Raw genomic sequence first — 19,860 nt, 5'->3', positions numbered from 1 at the left:
ACGGCGTCATCAGCGAGGGCCAACGCTGGTCACGGACTGGACACGACGATTGCGTCAACGGATCGGCTCAAACTTGATTCGAAGCCGAGCGCGGACGCAGCACTCGTTTCCAATCTGTGTCTAGCGTTGACCATTGCTGGTGACGCAACAATGTCAGCACTACGGCCTTCTCTTCTAGGCGGTGTTGGCCACGGCCGCTCGATCCCCTCCTCTCCCACTCCGCGGCGCGTCATTAGAAGCGTGCCAGAAGGATCAGTGAACGTAACGAGCGAACGAACGGCCTAACGAAACCAGTCCAGTCCAAACCCCGACCGTCCAAACGAAAGACGGCCGCATACACCAGGGCGATATGCTAATGCGTTTAACAATCACCTTCTACGCTCCGCCATGTTTGTCGTGTACAGCCAAGTGACTTGGCATTATTTTTTTGCCGGGTTGATAAGCTCTTGCAATGTGTTGGGAGGAAAATAATAATGGAAGGGTCGCCGACCTTTGCAGCTGAATGTTAACAAAATGGCGTTCAGGGTGACGTCATCAACGAAGATGACAAAAGAGGCGTCGTCAAAGGGACGTCAATTATTGAGGTCACCGGCCCACGTGACTCTGGTCTCACCAAAGAGCGATGGTGATCGCAAGGCTGCCTGCCGCTGCGATGCCCATGATGATCCAGACGAAGACGGCAGCGAGGAACCTCAGGCACAGCATCCACAAGATCGTATGACCTGGGCATTAAAAAAAAAAATCGACAAAGACACTTAAAACTGCTTACGTGTAGGAGTGCGAAAGCATTCCTACACGCAGCGCATTGCTACAAGCAGCGCATTCCTACAGGCAGCTTTGTGTTTTATTTCTGAGGCGCGTCCGCTTTGACCTTGAGCGCCCCGCCGGCTTCCGTGACGAAGCATCCGCGTTGCTGTGCTTTTGGCCAATGGAAATTCAGCTGCCGTTTCGCTCAGTCAATGGGAATTTAGGTGCCGTTTTTCGTTGCTACAGAAACCGGCTACAGACAACGCCGGCTTCGCTCCATGCGACAGTTAATGCTTTCGCGTGGAAACATCTTTGCCTGCGAACGTGTCGCATCGATGTTTTCGCAGCGGTTTTGGATCAGCTTTCTTTCCTCGTACGAGTTTGTATAAAGGTGATTTTCTTCTTTCTGCCACGTAGAAAACTGACGAAAACTCTTAAACTCACCGATTCCTATCAACACGACAAAGGCGATTTCTCGCAGTCGCCATATAATGTCACTTGCCACTATCTGAAAAAAAAAAAATGTATTGCAATTGGTTGGAAGCTGACCAGCTGAAAGTCTATCACCACAAAAAAAAAAAAAGAAATTGGTTTATAGAGGACATTAACAAGCAACTGACTTTGTAGCACTACGACGCACGCCCTACTTCCTGTTGCGTCGTCCCCCATTGGAAAGGGAACAAGATAGACGTTAAAACGCAGGTGTAAATTAAGAAAGTGTATTTCCGACATCAGTTATGACGTCATAAGTCGAATCCATCGTCTGACGTGCATCCCTATTCAAATAAAAATGAAAAAAAAAAAAAAAAACCGGTCAGGTCGGTGGTGTTGCTCGGACGTGTGAAAGCCGCACCGCTACAGACTACAATCACTGTCAGTTAAAAAAAGAAAAGAAAAAATAAACCCGGGGCGCACCTGGTTATTTCTAATATTTTTTTTATTATTTCTAGAGCCAATGAGTACTAGTAAATTCCAGCGCGTTGTCATAATGGATACTTAAAGGGGCGATGCAACGAGTTTTGTATTTTGCGGAAATACCGCTTAGAGCGGGTCCCTGACGTTAATGACCTGTGAAATACCCATTCGTTTTTCACCATACGCAATCGAAGTCGCAGGAAAAAATAAAGAAAAACAAGCAGAGGCCACCCCCTCAACTCGCAGCCAGAACGAGCTGCCTCGTGATCTGGAGCCGATTATATGCCGCCAATGTGGATCATAGCCATGCGCTGGGGTTGCCAAGGCACAGGACACGCGCTGCGTTCCAGACATTGTTATGGTTCGGCTGTTGTCGTATTTCCAGCGATTGGACGCAGGACACTACCCGAATGCTTCTCGAGCTATAGATTATCACGAGCCCAAATCTAGTGCTGACGAAATGCTCGGGCCCAATATATGAGCCGCATTCAAATATCGTCACTGGGCGGTATTGCTACCGCCCAGCTACGTCATCAGGTTTTGCGAAGGAGAAATTGAATGAAAACGCTCGGTCTTGTCTTTGAAATTACAGTGCAACAAGGGGTTTCTTGGCCAGTGCCGTTGCGTGCTAGTATTCTTGAGTCGCACTCGAGCCAGTAAGCTCGTGTAAAGTGAAAAAAAACATTCCAAATGAATATTGTTGCACCGCCCCTTTAAAAACGAAAGAATAAAAACATAAAAGACGCACACGGACGACCCCAGTCTTTCAAATAGCAAACGTCGTTGCTATTTGAAAGAGTGTGGTCGTCCGTGTACGTCTTTTACGTTTTTTTCATTCTCTGATTTTTAAGCAGCCAATGAGATTGTGGCGTTGATACAAGCGCCGAAGCGCGAACCAATCACAGAGTAAGAACTGTGAACATGGTAAGCCACACCCTACGTTTAGACGGACTATACGGAGAGCGAGTCGTCTGCTTATTGCGCAGAAGTGGCGGTGACGTCAGAACGACGCCGAGCTGTGATTGGCTTTGGCTGGAAGGATAGTAGGTAGACCTCAATGCTAGATGTCTCGAAATCTACCCAGTGTTTTTTTGTTTTTTATCAGCTAATAAAGAACTCGGCGTTCTCACATCATCGCAACCCCCGTGCAAGAAGCAGACAAACTTGCCCACTGTATAATCCAAGGTATTTGGAGGGTCTACTTTCCCACTAAGCACACCCAGTCTCGTCATTCGCCGAGGTCCCTCCGCATATTGCAGCGATTGGCTTTCCCCATACTGCTTTGTGTGAACGCAGTTGCTCCACATTTCCTAAAGTGTATATTTCATGGAAATCCGTACTCGTACAACCCCTTCCGAAGACGTGAGTTAAGGGCAACGTTACTAAAACACTCAGTTGGGAAACTCGCCGTCGAAACCTGGGCCACTGGAGTCCACCGAGACCGAGCTAAATGCGACAACAGCGCCACTCTTTATCGTTTGTCTGTACTGTAATCACCTTGAGCTTTTTGAAAGCCTGTTTTTGCGTAAAAACAAACGGAAAAGACTTTTTTTGTATGAAATTTATTGGAGTTTAGTACCAAATGATGGGCGCGTGATGTTTTTTTCATCTTTAGTTCGCAAGGTTTTGCGGAACAATTAATACTGTTTTTCTACAACCATGCCTCAGCGGGCTTTTCAGGTAACGCGTCCCGACCTAGGTGCATTTTAACTTCGGTAGTTCGACGCGGCGCGTCCGCCGGGGAGACGGGGGTTCACCCCTGTCAAAGCCAAAAATAGATGTCACGTGCAGTTTTTCGAGTGGCCGCTGCGGGAGAAATGGTGGCGTTGTGTTCGTCATTAGCTCGATGCTCGGAGACAGATTGGGGCCATATTTTTAGGGCTGTCTCTATGGGAGTTTCCCAACTGAGTGTTTTAGTAACGTTGGTTCAGGGTTACCTCGATCTCGCTGTTTCGTAGCAGGTGGTGCGGGACGCCAGGCCTCGTTGAATCGCACACGCGAAAGCTTCCGGTACGCTTCCTGAAACAGCCAAGCGAACAGTCGAAGATGATATCGCCGAAGCTCCTGGCACTATGTATACGGCACGCGAATACTCACATCGGTCCTACAGTGCACTTATCAACGCATTCCCACGTCGTACGCTGTTTCGAGGCGTCTAGCTTCTCTTCGACCATCCTGTCGTATTGATCGAGCGGGGAGAAAAACAAACACAAACATGAAGGCCGTTAAGTTCGCTCGAAATATTAATGGGCGAAGCGCCGAGAATCGAGTACGCAGGGTTTATACGTGGCTTGCACGTTACGTCTTCGCGTCCACCTGGAAGTCAAGGTACGCGCAGTCAGCAGCAATGCCCCCACAATGGCCACTGCTGTGACGTCAGTGAAATCCACGTACATTTCCATAATAGAAAAAAAGCCTAAGGTTCTGCAAGCCTCGTACTGGCATCAGATGTTTCGCTAGCGGACATAATTAGATTCTTCGAGGCAAGCATAAAGAAGAGGAAAAAACAAACATTCTGCATGCATTGTGTGAGGAGTGTTTTTTTACGAAGGTCCTAGTCGCTCCCGCAGATAATTCCATCAAGCCTGCCTGCAGCGAATACTGTGTCTTTCGTATGATGTATGCAGAGACGTCCGAACTATTTTGAAGATGGGGGGGGGGGGGGGGGGGAAGCCGATCGCCCCCCTCTTTGCTGTTCCGACGCCACTGGACGTATGAGGAGTGTCACTGCAGCTTAGTTGACCATGAAGAAGCGAAATCATTTGTAGAACTGTCGGCCGGTGGTCTGGTGTGCTTTCATGTTCTTGCTTTTAAATGTAATTGTGTACCAGCGTTAACTACAGTATTCACGATTTACTTGCAGCACGCGTGTACTACAATGACGTATACAACCAAACCGTGCCAGCAGAGAAAGAGAGCGAGGCTCTAAAAGTAGGCTTTCTCACAGCTTTCCGCGCATGTCCTGTCCCGAGAGTGGGACGCCGAAGAGCTTCTTGTGCCTGTTGTCCAGGCCACACAGGTTGCCGTGACTGTCCATGCGGTGCGTCAAGCGAGCGTAGTCCCGGCGGGACGCGGCCGCGATGGCCACGCACACCTGGAAGATGTCACATGATTCGGGTTGGCCAAAGTGCATATAATATTCGACACAAACATTTTTCATTTTAATTGCAAGAGGACAGTCGTATCCTAAAAACGAAAACTGTTGGCGTAAAGAGCATGTGTTCCTGCGAACAAATCGTAGGATGTCCCATCTTCTGCTGTGAGCCCTGCGAAGATCCTCAAGACCAAGAAAAAAGAAACACAGCTTGATTTATTACTCATTGCTAATTGGTTGATTAGCCGACAATTCTTTATTGGTCTATGAAGTTTCTCCAGTGGCAGTAATTCCAGTGGTCGATAGTTTATTTGTCTTCGGTTTTATAAACAACACAGCAAAATTTATATTTAAATATTTAAAGAAAACGCAACGAGACACGATAGACAAAGACACAGCGTTAATTTACAACTGAACTTCACTTCCGTGATCATCTAATATATATAACCGGTGTCAAAAAAAAAAAAAAAGTCAAAGAAGAAGCACACACACAGTTAAAAGGCTCAAATATTGGTTGTGCCACCATATTCACTGTCTGTAACATACTAAACACACACAAAAAAAAAACAAAGGTACAAGAGTGCGCGGGAGATATTTGAGGCCCGAGAAATTGGCAGATTGGGAATCCAGTGTGTCAGCGCTCCCTCTGTGTCATTGACAGATAAAGAACTGCGGTTTCTCGACCGGGAGAGAGCAGCTGCAGTGTCGCTGTCGGTGAGAGACAAAACAATATTTGAGCCTTCTAATGGTGTGTATCTGTGTTTCTTTATCCGCTTGCTTCTTGTTGGCATCGGCTATATATACTATAGGTGACTACAGAAATAAAGTTCAGCTGTAAGCTAGCGCTGTGTCTCTGTCTGTCTTGCTCGTCCGTGTCTCCGTTGCGCTTTTTAAATATATTATGAATCACCAACTAGCTCAACTTTCCAGCCTTAGATTTAAAGTGAGCGTGATAAACGAGTGTGTATAAGCACTCAGAGCACGAAATTAGGTGGACGTGTCATTATTTGTAAGGGCCTCCATCACCTCGCTATTGGTTCCTCATTCTTCTTACGGGATTAAGTCAAGAAATCTCACAGCCATAATGAGATTAAAAGCGCTGGCCACGCCGTTACAGATTTATCTTGTCAGGAATCACACATGCACCCGACATCTTAAGAAAGATTCGACTACAAGTCATGTTGCTACGAACATGATAACATTGTTATTGAATGATTTCCGAGGGGGTCGCTGAACATAAATAGTTACATATACAAGGCCAGGCATTCGCATTCGCCGATTCGCTCTTCCCCTCTTGGCCAAGCCAGAACTGTCCCCGCCCTATCGCTTTGTGAATATCATATCTTCGCGTATACCCACGGGCAATTAAGGCCTTCAAACATTACCGCATGTTCCGACGATCACTTTCAAACATTGCCTCTCTGAATAACATGTTTTCGTGCTCGCATCACGAGTTCGATTAAGTCGGATTCCACGAAACGATATTTGGCCATGATAAAGATACCCATCTTCTTCGCTGTCCGGCGACTGTCCTCCCGCTCAGTTGGGGAATTAAGGATCTCCGACTGTAATCAATACCATTTAGAATACAAAAAGGCCCGCTCCTGTGCCCCCTAATACGTCATCACTAGTGCATCCACGCAGCCGCGGGTATGCGGAGCGCCAGTTCGTCTGCTTCTTTTGCAAGGGTTGTGTCGGAACGCGCCGAGCTCTCATTGTCTCTGATTGAAGGATAGAGGGTAGACCTCAAAGCAAGCTGCCTTGAGGTCTACCCACTATCATTCAACCAGGTTTTAGTTGAAGGATAGTGGGTCCTGTTTGAAGGATAGGTCCTGGTTAAAGTATAGAGCTCGGCGTTCTGACGTCACCACAACCCCTGCAGAGCTTGCGTCAGCGTCGCCGCCAGCCCGTCTTTCAGCGTCTCAAAACGAGTGCCAGGCTAGCGAACGGCGACGCCAAGACTGACGCGTCTGCCACTTTGCGGCAGCTCTCGTCGGGCTTCAGCGTGTTTGCCACTTGTGGGAACGGTCGGGGATCCACTAAGGATGACGTCAAGCGCAGGCCTTGTCTTCTAGGTGGTATTGCCATAATGCACGACGATAAGGAGTCCAAACAGTCAGATTGACCTCACGAGGCATCGATTATACTTGGAAAAGTAGGATTCCGGAGCAGCGGTGGAACGACCTAGAACTGGACGGCATGCGCACGCCATGAAATCAAACAACGAAGATGGTCCCCCCTTTGTCTATGTCAACAAACGGGCTTGGAAATGGCCATCGATCGCAATCTTTTTTTTCCGCACGAACGACATGGGCGTATGTCACGACTTGCATCGGGACAAAAGCGCACCGATTTAGGAAAAGTACACACACAATATAGCCGCACGCCATGCGCCGCATTAAGGTATTCATAGTAAACGGTAGTTGTCTCGGTACGTCGGTTGCGTTCGGTGGAACTAAACCGACAGAAACCGGTACACCGCTCTGCGAGTCACAAAAACTACTTCGTTGCGTGCTCTGCAAAAAAAAAAAAAAAAAAAAAAAAAAAAAAAAAGACGTGCGTCAATTTACTAATGCATAACAAAAAAGACAGTCTGGAGCAACACTGTCTGAGGCGTGTTTCTTGCACGCGGAACGGATGTTCCTCTAATTCTTTTGCAGAGGTTGTGGTAACGTCAGGACGACGTAACTCTGTTTGGTTCTGAATGAAGGATAGCGGGTAGACCTGAAGACAGCTTGCCTTGAGGTCTACCCACTATCCTTCGATCAGAGCCAATCAGGGCTCTGCGTCTTTCTGATGTCACCGCAACTCCTGTGCAATAAGCAGACGACGTTCTCTCCGCATATGACGGTCCCGTCAAATTGGTCATGCAAAAACTGTCTGTAGGCATTTTCGAAGCATGCATATATGAAGCAAACATGTTTGAGGCAGATAATTTTCTCATAATTTCTGCCGGAAACACCGTGTAATTTGTATGTTAGACCCTATTTCAAAAGCGCGTCGCTGACACCTCCTCGATAAGAAATACCTTTAAGCCGGGGTTACACTGCTCGTACCCATCACACAAAAGACAGTCTGCAAAACACGAGTCACTGCAATACTATCGTTTTTCGAATGCCGCGTGTCAAGTTTTCTCCTTGAAACTCGTTGCCATGTGGCATTCCAAGCACGGATCTCGCGATCACTCGCGTTGGAATCTGCATGCAGACTGTCGTTTGTACGATGAGTAGGCATTCTGGGACCCCGGCTTTATGGCTGAATTTTCCTGCGTCACTAAAGAATCTAGGTCGCAGCATACGACCTAGATTGGACACGGATGCGGCGTCGGCGTTCAGCTGAAACTCGCGTTCAGTCAGCATGACCACAGGTCTAAGCTGAACGCGCAGTAGAGTCCAAATCTATACCATCTATGGTGATGCCTAGTGACTCAGGAAAATTCAGCATCTAGGCTTTCTCGTCCAAGAGATGTTGCCGCTGCACCAACCATTCGAGTCCTCCATTGCTCAGGCACGCGCTCTAAGCACGTGTTAACGCGATAGCGTTAAGGAGCTCGTATCGCAGAGAATCCGATGTCGGTGGCGTGACGGGAAATTCCTGATTGGTCGATAGGGTCGTGACGTCACAGCCACATAACCTCGCGCGGGAAGTTCAAACAACCTACAACGCTCACGAGAAACCTGATGTAACGTTTGGAATGAAAGTGACTAAAAAAACGTAACATGTAATCCGAACTAAAGGTCGCCGCATGTCTCAAATGATTTCACTTTTAAAAATAATTCACTTTCCTTAAAAGAAAATTTTAAGAATTTTAGGCGGGATTCGAACCTCCAACCCGCGACCCATACGTCAACTCAGTTTCTCCCGCTAAATTTAGCGGGAAATTGACGTCACGCGACCTATACGCCGATTCAGTTACCCCCTAAATTTAGCGGGAAAGTGCACGTCCTGTGATCCAGACACCGATCCCAGTTTCCCCGCTAAATTTAGCGGTGAAAATCGGTGTCACGCGACAACCATTCAATTTCTCTACTAAATTTAGCGGGAAAATAAACGTGAAGTGACACACCAATTCCATTCCTAGTTTCTTCACCAATTCCTTATATTGCATTGAATGCATAATAGGACTTTAGGGTAAAAAGTCGCTGCCAATTTATGGCTAATGTGACAGGACTGTAATACAAGGGAGGAAGAAAGGCGCCCCAGACTGTGTCTACAGACTGTCCTTTGTGAGATGTATCAAGAGCGTGATTGCGGCTCAAGGTGTAGGCGATTCTTTGGTGCTGACTAACGGCGCTTCCATCTTCGGTTTTTTTTTTTTTTTTTTTTTTTTTTTAATTTATATATTTGCGTATGTATTTTTGCTTCAGTATCCACGCAACTTATGCGTCCCAGGATGCTTACCATGTAGACAGCGAAGACGCTGAAGACCATCAGAATGAAGACGTCCTTGCATTCTCGTGTCTTCACCGGGCCGCTGAAGTCTACGTCATCGGCGAGCTGGGGAAGCGACTGAAACGGTTTTCCCCACAAAAATACACGCAAATCATTTTGAGTTTTTTTTTTTTTTTTCGCGTGATTCGATGAAACCATGGTTTCCCAGACACTGACAAAGAATGGCAGATCGCCACGAGAAGCGGCCGCCGTGTTGGAAAAGGTGGAGCGGCAGAGAACGGATGAGAGGAGAGCCACGTGACTGACGCCCTGCTGCGGCGAGACGCCGAAACACATTTCTCCCGAGTGAACAAGTGTGTTTCGGGTCCTCGTCACTGCGAAAGCTGTGCGCTGACGTCCAGGTTCCCCGAGAAATGTCTATTTGATGCTCTGTGCTACCAGATCCTCGCGCTCCAAATCTGCGACCGGGCAATCTATGGCTCCGTCATCGAACTGCCAGGCTTTGTGAGTATAGAGGAGGCTATGCTCAAACATCTTTTTCAGAGGCCCTCTTATCTGCCCAGTCAGATGACATCAACGAGATTGGGGAGATCAAATTTGGGATTAATATTTAGCTACGATTGCTTGCGACCGAGCTCTTGCGATCTTTTTACGAGAGAACACGCTAGCACACTAGCGCCATCTATGAGGAGGCCCTGGAATTGCATTTCACCAGAACGAAGGTTTAGCGGTATCTGCAAGATAAAAATGTAGGCACTGTCTATAAGAAATGGTCTTTTGTAAAGTTGGCAAAAGGTTTTCGAAAAAAAAAAGAAGAATGATGCAAAAAATAAAAAAAGATATACGGAAACGTGTTGCGTCATGGATACCTGTAGATGGCGCCGCTGCGTTTTCTAGTCGTACGAAATCCCAAGAAGTTTTAGGGCGCATGGTCGTGAGCAGTTGCGAGTTGAGTGATCTATAGCCTTTACTATATTTTTGAACGAAGTGGGCAACACAAGACATGTCCGTGCAATTCTCAATATTAATTATTGATATGATTAAATGTTGTACTCGGAAGTAATTTTATTTATTCCAGCGGCGCACACAGAAAGTTACTTGCGGGGCTTACCGCTGTAGATGCAACTCGGCTCGAAGGTGCTCCACAACACTCCATGTTGTTTATGGGACGGTTTATTCGCCAGAACTCACAACATCTGCAAAGTTGGGTCATTAACATTCCCTTCCTTCGGAGCGGGCACCAAAGACGCTTTATGGACAACAGGCTTTGTTTCTGATGTCCATCAGAAGTTTGCATAGCTCACACTCTAAGAATAAACAAAAATAGAAAGTGGAGTAGCTAATTGAAAGAGTATATTCATTTAGCGCAGACTGAAGCAAACAAACAGAGGAAAATCTAATGAATTTTAAAGTTGCCGAACTATAAGGTACGTATTTAGACTCTAGTGTACACATTCACACCAGTTTTAAAAGTATAAATTTGTTTTAAATAAAAAAGCTATACAAGACTGCTTCTCTTAATTATATACACAAGATGTATACGCTTGTTCCGCTGAAGAACGATCACCTTTTCTGGAATCAAAAAGTGAGATGAAGTCTTGACATTCCTCGCTAGGGCTCGACTCTTTTTATTAACGACGTGCTTGGCCAAAAGCGCCGCTGCGATCGGAATTCGCGATTGGCGAAATGCTAACTTTCGCGTCTTTATTTGGATTAGTTTTTCATTCATCGCGGATATCAGCGCTGTGTAAAAGTGTTAACTGCGACGATGTTGGTTTAAGCCTCGATCTCCAAGCTTCCACTGTTATGTTGACACACACCCTCGAACTGTAGTTCACAACTGATGATAAGAAGTCAAGATTACAACTCACGACTCCGCGTCAGGGGAAATTCTGATCGTGACGTCACGAACGCGAACCGTAAGAGGGCGCCATCAAAACATTTCGGCGCTAATACAACCCCACCTGTCGCTAAAAAAAAAATCCCCCCTCAAAAATCCTCGACATCATCAGACGCGCGCAATCGCTCGCTCAACAATGTCATCATCGCCCGCGTATCAAAAGCAGGCGCAGTCGTGCAACCCCAAACACCATGGCGAACAGGGACAGGTCGGTCGAGAGAGACAGATATTGAGTTTCAGATAAGCACCTGCAATCGATTCTAGGTCTGAAGTCCATAGACCCGCCGCCACGCACACATACCTGCCAAGCCGCCAGCTCCTCCCGTAAACTGCCGTCAGACTTCCGACTGCCGGTGAATGTCTGAGCGCTGTCTGCAGAGTACCGCTTCACTCGCGCATTAAAAATGCCAAACGTAGGGTCCGGCACAGTTTCCCCCGGCGTAGCTTTAAACCCGCGTCTGCCCTTTCCCGAATCGTCCGTCGCCAACCTATCGTGGTCATTGTCAACAAGGCCACTCGCAGTCACGCACCGCTGTTCTCTGTGGGGAGGAGGGAGTTTGTGCGTGCTTGCATCGATTACTGCAATTTTGAGGAACACGAGCGGTCTTGCCTCGTTATTCGCCGTTCATTATTCACTTCGAGCTACGCGGACAACACGACTGACGTTTCAAAATTCTACTATTTATTGTTGCTCCTAATTTTTCCTCCTTCAACCTAAAAGCCTAGTTTTAACGCTTAGATAATTGATTTAAAAAGTAAGTACAAACTAAGGTTAACTTCACCTCCTGCTTTTTACGACATGTACCATCACCACTACAGTCTTTTTATTATTATTGTTGTTGTTATGTTTTTGTGAGAGTTGGCAACCCCGCACGTCGCTTCATGCAACGCGTCTATGGATTACTTGGGCATGTCTGCCATTTCATAGCAGGCACCCATGTCTTGCACAAATAGTAGGTGCGTGGATGATACGTTTCTTCTTTTTTTCTTCTTTTTTTACAATAGATTATTTTTTATAGATTCCCGATTTATGGTTTTCCTCAATAGGCAACAATGAAACTCATATCTGTCTGTCAGATCCAATCTACTGATCCGTGATTTAATACGAATTCTTCACCACCGTGAACAAACAAAATGGCGGTCTTGTGGTGGTGTTCGTCCAACGGGTTAGTGAGTCTGTTTCTTGTCTCCGTGGTCAGCACTGAAAAAGCAAAAAATAAAAACTATTCATATCCTTTTATAGTTATTTTGGTGAGTCTTATCATTATTTAATTGTATATATAATGTGTTGTGTATCTTTGCACACGAGCCAGTCGCATTTGATAGCGACTAAACTAGTCTAGGATAGAACTGGGATAAAGTAAAATAGAACTGGAAACAGCACTAATTCAGACAAAAAACATGGAAAGAAGGAAATTGGCAAGTGCTATACATAACAGCATCTCCAGTTCTATTCTCCATGTTTTCCCGTATGAGCTGCACTGTGTCATAGCATGGTGCGAAATATGTCACTACCGTGCACCATGCGAGCATTGTTGACATATTTTGGTCCCATTTGATATCCTTGAACATTTGGATATTTTACCACTCACACTTCTGGAGGCCGCAGCAACACTTTTTGCTTTTAATTTTAACTTCTGGTGTTTTCTTGAGGGTAAATTTCAGCCCTCTTATTTCTAGTATGGGCATAGAGATCGCCATTCAGCACTGTTTACGCTCACTAACCACCAGAAAACTACTACGAGGCCATCCCAATTTTCCACACTATAACCTTGACAACATTTTAATTACTCCGTCATCTGTCACAGCTTCAGTTTACTCCTTTTTTTTCATTGTTATAAATTATCCACACAGATACATTGTGTACTATCTTTTACACTTTCTACTGCACTAACCAACAGTTTTAACTTGGTATCTTTGGTGCAGTAGCCATCGAATGTGTTGCTTGTATTTCTTAAGTAAATCTGTTTTTCTGTATGATCATCCCCAAGTGTAGTGTATGGGTACTTTAATGGTAAGTAAATAAATGTAAAGGAACTTGTGAAGTTGTGTGCACTGATTACAACCAATAATACACCGAGGAGTTTTCTTTTGATGAATATGTTTTATACAGTTGATCATGCTGATCATCTAAGTTTATCCTATTGATTTCAGAGAACTGTGAAATTCTCATGACCCAATGGAAGGGCAGCGTGCAGAAGTAGTGGGAGTATTCTGTATTTGGGGGTGAAGGGGTAGGGGCCCTGCAAGCAGCAATAAACATTGCCCCCAGGTTAGAAAAGACTGTGCATTAGTATTTAGTTGTTTTTTTCTGTAGATACCGGAGAAAAAACTCCTTTGGCAAAGTGTGAAGCTGAATGCAACACATCTCTTTTTTTGACATGCATGTTCAGTTGCTGTAGCAATTCACTGCAGTCTGGCGTCTGTTTATTTTTTTTTTTTTAGTTATGTACCTTAAGGACCTGTGTCTGCTTATTACTAAAGGAAGGGTGCAAATACATTTTCAAAAGATTCTAAAAACATGACAAAAACTGTAAGGAAGAAAGACCCTACAGCCATACGGTTGAGAAAATGACAAAATCACACTTATTACATTTTAAGTATATTACTAGGATTAATAAAGACAGTGAGCATTTCTTGACATTTAGCGCGGTGGTATAGTTTCTGTAACGATAGTAATTGGCGAGATATTTCATTCCACAATTGCCAGGGTAGTGTTGAATTTGGTAAAGAGAGAGAGATGAAGGATGAATGAATTTGGTTTTGCACACATCGTCAACTCTAACGAAAACTTGTTTCACGGTGTTGAGAAGGGCCGCTTTCATCTGCGGGTTGTGATAATACATCTTATGAAGAAGCAGTAGTGTGAAAGCTTACGTCTCAAAAGAAATGTTGTATAAAAGTGGTGTTCAAAATAGTAAAAAAAAAAAAAAAAAAACATACGTTAAAGGCCGACTTACAGAATCACCTCCTGCCGAGCAGAAAACTGCTTCCATTTTCCTTCTCTCCGTTCCCCCTCACACTCTTCTCCCCTCCCCACAGAAGCGAATCCCTGGGCTACTCAATGCAGAAAAAAGGAGAGCCTCCCTCTTTCTCGAATGGGAAGGAGAAATTGAGGGAGACTTTCCTCTTTTCTGCTTGTTGGTCCGCCTTTAATGCTGTTTTGGATGCACTCCATTTCATTGGTGAGATAACTTTCAAATGGTGACCGTATTGATGATGCATATTCAATTTGTGATCTTATCGGGGTTGTGTAGGCTATCATCTTTATTTCTGGTGAAGCGAGTTTGAAATTACGTCTTAGATACCTAAGTGTGCAATTTCTTTAATGCGACTGTTCTAATGCGAGGTCGCTGGTGAGGTGAAGTCCTAGACACTTATATTATGTGCAGTGATCAATGCTAATGTTACAGAGGTGGTAAGGGAAACCAGAGGGAGGTGGTACTCTGTGTGAATGTTAGTAACTTTCCTTTTTTATGTTGAGGCTCATCTGCAAGTCATCACTCCACTTTTGGTTATGTTCGGGTTGTTTTGTTGTACTACATAATCTGGTAGTATTTTTGATAGATCTGTAAATGATGCAGTCATCTGCAAAGAGATACACAGGGGATGATAGTAATTTTGTTAATTCATTTATGTATGCTAAAGTAATAATGGTCATAGGGTAATACAGTTCTCTGAGTACAAGGTAGACCAGTAGGGCCAGCTAAATCACCAGCTTGACCAGCCAAACTATAAGCTTGACGAACTAAATTACCAGCTTGACCAGCTTGGCCAGCCTAATTTCCAGTAAGACCAGCAATATTTTGTTGCTGGTTATTTTATTGGGGGCATCATCATCAGCCGCGAACCCTGCAAGTTCATTCAGCCACGCGAATGAGATCACTCTTGCGTGGTTCATACCACCTCCCCTGGATAGCTCAGACGGCAAAGCACATGGCTCACAATTTAAATCCTGCCGGGGGACTAAAGTCTTCTCATTGCCGTTAAGCTTTTCGATGTCGGTTTTTGGTTACAACCGCCCCCTACAGCCGGCTGTTACAGCCGGCTGTACAGCCAAACGAGAACTCCATGGAAATCGGCCTATAAAACACATTCTGTGTTAAATAATAATAATATTAATAATAATAAAGCGTGGGGGAAGTTACGGTACTCAACCCCGCAGCCACAAAAAGAAAAGCAAAATCGCACCGTGTAAATCATGCTTCCAGGGGTAAGTATAGGTTATACGTTCAAAGACCTAGGAAGGAGCCAAGAAGCTTCACTGCAGTATTTGAATGCATAGGGTGAAGCCTTCCGCTCCAAATGTGCGTTGCTCAGAAGTGTTGGGCTTCTCCACACTACGATACACAATGCAGTGAAGTACTATCCTTGCTTAAAGGGATACTGAACCAAGGAATTTTGTGTCCATGATAAGTGGCGCACGTTCTTTCCGCGAGCCAGCAGCCGCCGGTGTGCGCGAGCACACGCAACAAAAATGACGTCAAAGACCTCCATTCGCGGTCAAGATGGCAGGGAAATGTACGGGAGAATAAAGACAAGTTTTTCATCTGCACAGTGGTGTCTGGTGTAGAAGGTAAGCGATTAATTAGTCTATCAAGCACGTAGCTTTCACATGTAGAGATGAAAAGCCTGTCTTTATTCTCCTTTGACCCGAAGCCCATGCATTTCATTGTCCTCTTAAGCGCGAATGGAGATCTGTGACGTCATTTTCGTTGCGTGTGCTCGCGCACACCGGCGGCTGCTGGCTCGTGGAAAGAGCATGCGCCACTTATTATGGACACTAAATTCTTTGGTTCAGTATCCCTTTAAAACAACTTTTAAAAACGTTCAAAATTAAAAAAAAAACTAACTTGCGTTAGGGTACTAGAAAACAGGCGATATTAGTTAATCAGTTAGATATCTAACTAAAAAAAATTATAATAAGTTTTACATGTTCATGTTTGAGTCATAATGTAGTTTAAAAAAAAAGAATGCTCAGCCTCGTCATAGTCTAGCCGTGACGTGTCGATTAAGAACTTCGCAGTGGGCGCTACAGGTCAAGGAATGTCATCTTTGCGCACGACTCCAAACCGAAACTGATCCTCCAAAGCGCGAGCGTGAATGGTCGGTGACGCCATTCTCGGCGCTCAAACATGTGTAACGAACACCGGATCTGTGCCATGATCAGGAACGCAACATGGGTTTGTTATTTGTTTTCCATTTGCGATATTGTCACGGGTGAAAAAGGATAGACAAGCGTAGAACTAAAAATAACGGTTTAATCGGCAAACTTGCGCCAGAAACGAAAGAAAGAACGACCGTCGAGAAAGCAGCAACGAATATCGAGGTGTCGGCGTGGAACGAGTCGGCAAGGTTCCGCTGGGTCTGCCTATTTGCTCCACTCGGTCTCTCGAACATTCGAAGGAAGAACGTCGAAAATTTAAAGCAAGGGTAAACGCGAATCTTCTAGAAGTACGGAGTAGCGTTCCCTCTCAGTCATGCACGCGGCATAAAAGCTCATCGTCCCGACGCAGCTTTGAATAAAAAAAGACAAAGCAAAACCAAACGACCGTTGACAGGAAATTACGGAGTCGCCGGAACTACGAAAACACTCGATCGCGGCGGCAGATTCACGTGGTCGGCGATGATTCGGACTAGTGCCACTAAATAAGCTACGCTTCAGAGTAACGACACTTGGCCATATTGTGTCTTAAAATCATGGTTGCCAGTTATCTGAAGCATTATCTGAAATCACAGGAAACGTTTTTCTGTCCTCCACAAATGTTTAGACAGTTCGCGGCAGAGCAAAGCAATATTACATGACCTTCCTAACACCGAATCTAATGCTGAGGAAGTCGCACTTTCGAATCATGACGATCGGCAGTTGCGTCTGCTCTGCATACGAGCCAAAATGGCGGCGCCCACAACAATGTAGGGGAACGGAGTGCCGATACTCTAAGCGCAGCTTATTTAGTGGCTCTAATTCGGACTGCGGCTGGCGTCTTTCTGGCTTCGTCTGGAGCAAGGGCAGGTTTTCGCAGCGTCAAACGGTTCTTCCCGAGATCGATGATTGCGCCGTATTCACGCATTGAAGTCCATCCCCAAAAAATGACCTTTCTTGCACAGCTCACTGCAGTACGACGAATTTCACGCGGCAATATTGTTATTTTATTTCTGACAAGGTAAAACAACAAAGAAAGGTGCAATTTTTAAGACGCGTGAAACATTGTAAGAAGAGCGAAGTTATTTTCATGAAAAATAAAATAAATCTGTTTTCTTCCATATCTTGTTAAAAGGGGGGAGGGGGCAAGATTGATGCCGTATTGGGGTGGACATATTAACTGTTCTTATCGTCACTGACAGAATGAGAACAACAGGACGTGCTTCGGCTGCCCGCGCACACTTGAGATTCAAAACACTTTATCTTCAGGCTCTTGACATGCAGAAGAAAAGTCAATTTGGAATTAAGTATACCACCTAAAAACTTATGTTCAGTTTTCGCTGGGACAAGAACATCATACATAGTTAAAGAAGGTTCATGCAAAACTCCGCTGCGACGAGAGAAACTCTCACAGACAGTCTTCTAGGAAAAAAATTTAAAACCGCTGACATCAGCCCATTTGACCAAGTTGTTGATTGTGAGCTGGAGCCGACGTCACATATGGATGGATTACAAGACGATAAAGAAATCTGCAGATCATCGACGTACAATGAGTACTGAACAGATGGACCTATTGCCATACCTCGGCAAACCTCACTCATGAGGGCCCTCACTCACCCTTACTCACCCTCATCTTCACAGGTGAGGTGAGGGTGAGTGAGTTTCTGAACCAGGAAAATTCATGAGTGTGAGGGTGAGTGAGGGCCGTGAGGGCTGTGAGGGCGGTGAGGGCCGTGAGGGCTGTGAAAGCCGTGAGGGCCGTGAGGGCGGTGAGGGCCGTGAGGGCGGTGAGGGCTATGAGGGCCGTGAGGGCCGTGAGGGCGGTGAGGGCCATGAGTGCGTGAGGGGCGTGAGGGCCGCAAGGGCGGTGAGGGGCGTGAGGGCGGTGAGGGCCGTGAGGGCGGTGAGGGCCGTGAGGGCCGTGAGGGCTGTGAGTGCGTGAGGCCCCCTTCAGATCGAGCATCTTCCTCAGCAATTTTGATGTTAATGGCGGGTTGTTCTCTAGCTTTCCCTAGATCGACACGAATTACTGAGATCGGGTCCGGCTCGAAATAAGCAAGCAACTCAGAGCAATTTTAATACGTTTGAAGCGGCTGCATCCAATCAGGGATGCAAAATTTTCACGTGATACCTCGTACCGGTGATGATGACACCGAAAGACTTGGTTCTGGTTTGAAATCGATCGTTTTTGGGAAATAAACTGTTTCAGAAAGGTGCATTAGTATTCTTAACAAGGTTTAAATGCATAAAAACACGTTTATAACGCGTAATTGTGTCTAAATACTGCAAGAAAAATAAAATTTTATGGTGACGATGGCAAATTGCAGCAATTGTTTGCTGCGTGTGATCGCGGGCGGCCCGTGTTGCTGGTGTTGCGACGTAAAGTTTCTGGGCGAAATCGCCCCATCTGAAGCTGGCCTGAGTGGCGTGAGGGCCATGAGTGCGTGAGGGGCGTGAGGGGTGTGAGGGCCGCAAGGGCGGTGAGGGGCGTGAGGGTGGTGAGTGGCATGAGGGCGGTGAGTGGCGTGAAGGCCGTGAGGGCGGTGAGGGCCGTGAGGGCGGTGAGGGCTATGAGGGCCGTGAGGGCCGTGAGGGCGGTGAGGGCCATGAGTGCGTGAGGGGCGTGAGGGCCGCAAGGGCGGTGAGGGGCGTGAGGGCGGTGAGGGCCGTGAGGGCGGTGAGGGCCGTGAGGGCTGTGAGTGCGTGAGGCCCCCTTCAGATCGAGCATCTTCCTCAGCAATTTTGATGTTAATGGCGGGTTGTTCTCTAGCTTTCCCTAGATCGACACGAATGACTGAGATCGGGTCCGGCTCGAAATAAGCAAGCAACTCAGAGCAATTTTAATACGTTTGAAGCGGCTGCATCCAATCAGGGATGCAAAATTTTCACGTGATACCTCGTACCGGTGATGATGACACCGAAAGACTTGGTTCTGGTTTGAAATCGATCGTTTTTGGGAAATAAACTGTTTCAGAAAGGTGCATTAGTATTCTTAACAAGGTTTAAATGCATAAAAACACGTTTATAACGCGTAATTGTGTCTAAATACTGCAAGAAAAATAAAATTTTATGATGACGATGGCAAATTGCAGCAATTGTTTGCTGCGTGTGATCGCGGGCGGCCCGTGTTGCTGGTGTTGCGACGTAAAGTTTCTGGGCGAAATCGCCCCATCTGAAGCTGGCCTGAGTGGCGTGAGGGCCATGAGTGCGTGAGGGGCGTGAGGGGTGTGAGGGCCGCAAGGGCGGTGAGGGGCGTGAGGGTGGTGAGTGGCATGAGGGCGGTGAGTGGCGTGAGGGCCGTGAGGGCGGTGAGGGCCGTGAGGGCGGTGAGGGCCGTGAGGGCGGTGAGAGCGGTGAGTGGCGTGAGGGCTATGAGTGCATGAGGGCCGTGAGGGCGGTGAGGGCCGTGAGGGCGGTGAGTGGCGTGAGGGCGGTGAGGGCCGTGAGGGAGGTGAGGGCGGTGAAGGCCGTGAGGGCGGTGAGGGCCGTGAGGGCGGTGAGTGGCGTGAGGGCCATGAGTGAGTGAGGGGCGTGAGGGCCGTGAGGGCGGTGAGGGGCCTGAGGGCCGTGAAGGCCGTGAGGTTCAGTGAGGGTGAGTGAAGGGCTGAAGGTGAGTGTGACTGTGAGGGTGAGGGTGAGTGAGGGGTTGAAGGTGAGTGTGACTGTGAG

At 46.5% G+C, this 19,860-nt stretch overlaps 1 protein-coding gene across 1 annotated transcript in view; it reads right to left on the bottom strand.

Annotated features, from left to right (window-relative positions):
• LOC8035911 (choline transporter-like protein 1) overlaps positions 1–10,411 on the bottom strand; it is a 28,635-nt gene extending 18,224 nt beyond the window's left edge. The window contains exons 1-7 of the mRNA XM_040216050.3: positions 10,260–10,411; positions 9,158–9,265; positions 4,608–4,756; positions 3,760–3,837; positions 3,600–3,681; positions 1,192–1,255; positions 614–722 (exon numbers count right to left, since the gene is read on the bottom strand). Coding sequence (XP_040071984.2) covers positions 614–722; positions 1,192–1,255; positions 3,600–3,681; positions 3,760–3,837; positions 4,608–4,756; positions 9,158–9,265; positions 10,260–10,367 — 698 coding nt within the window. The 5' untranslated portion in view covers positions 10,368–10,411. The remainder of the gene's footprint in view (positions 1–613; positions 723–1,191; positions 1,256–3,599; positions 3,682–3,759; positions 3,838–4,607; positions 4,757–9,157; positions 9,266–10,259) is intronic.
• Positions 10,412–19,860: the final 9,449 nt, after the last annotated feature.

Source organism: Ixodes scapularis, unplaced genomic scaffold (assembly GCF_016920785.2).
Source record: "Ixodes scapularis isolate PalLabHiFi unplaced genomic scaffold, ASM1692078v2 PGA_scaffold8__174_contigs__length_109621045, whole genome shotgun sequence".
In the NCBI taxonomy this organism is placed as follows: domain Eukaryota; kingdom Metazoa; phylum Arthropoda; class Arachnida; order Ixodida; family Ixodidae; genus Ixodes; species Ixodes scapularis.
The sequence above is the reverse complement of the archived record's forward strand: the minus strand, read 5'-3'. Positions and strand labels throughout refer to the sequence as shown.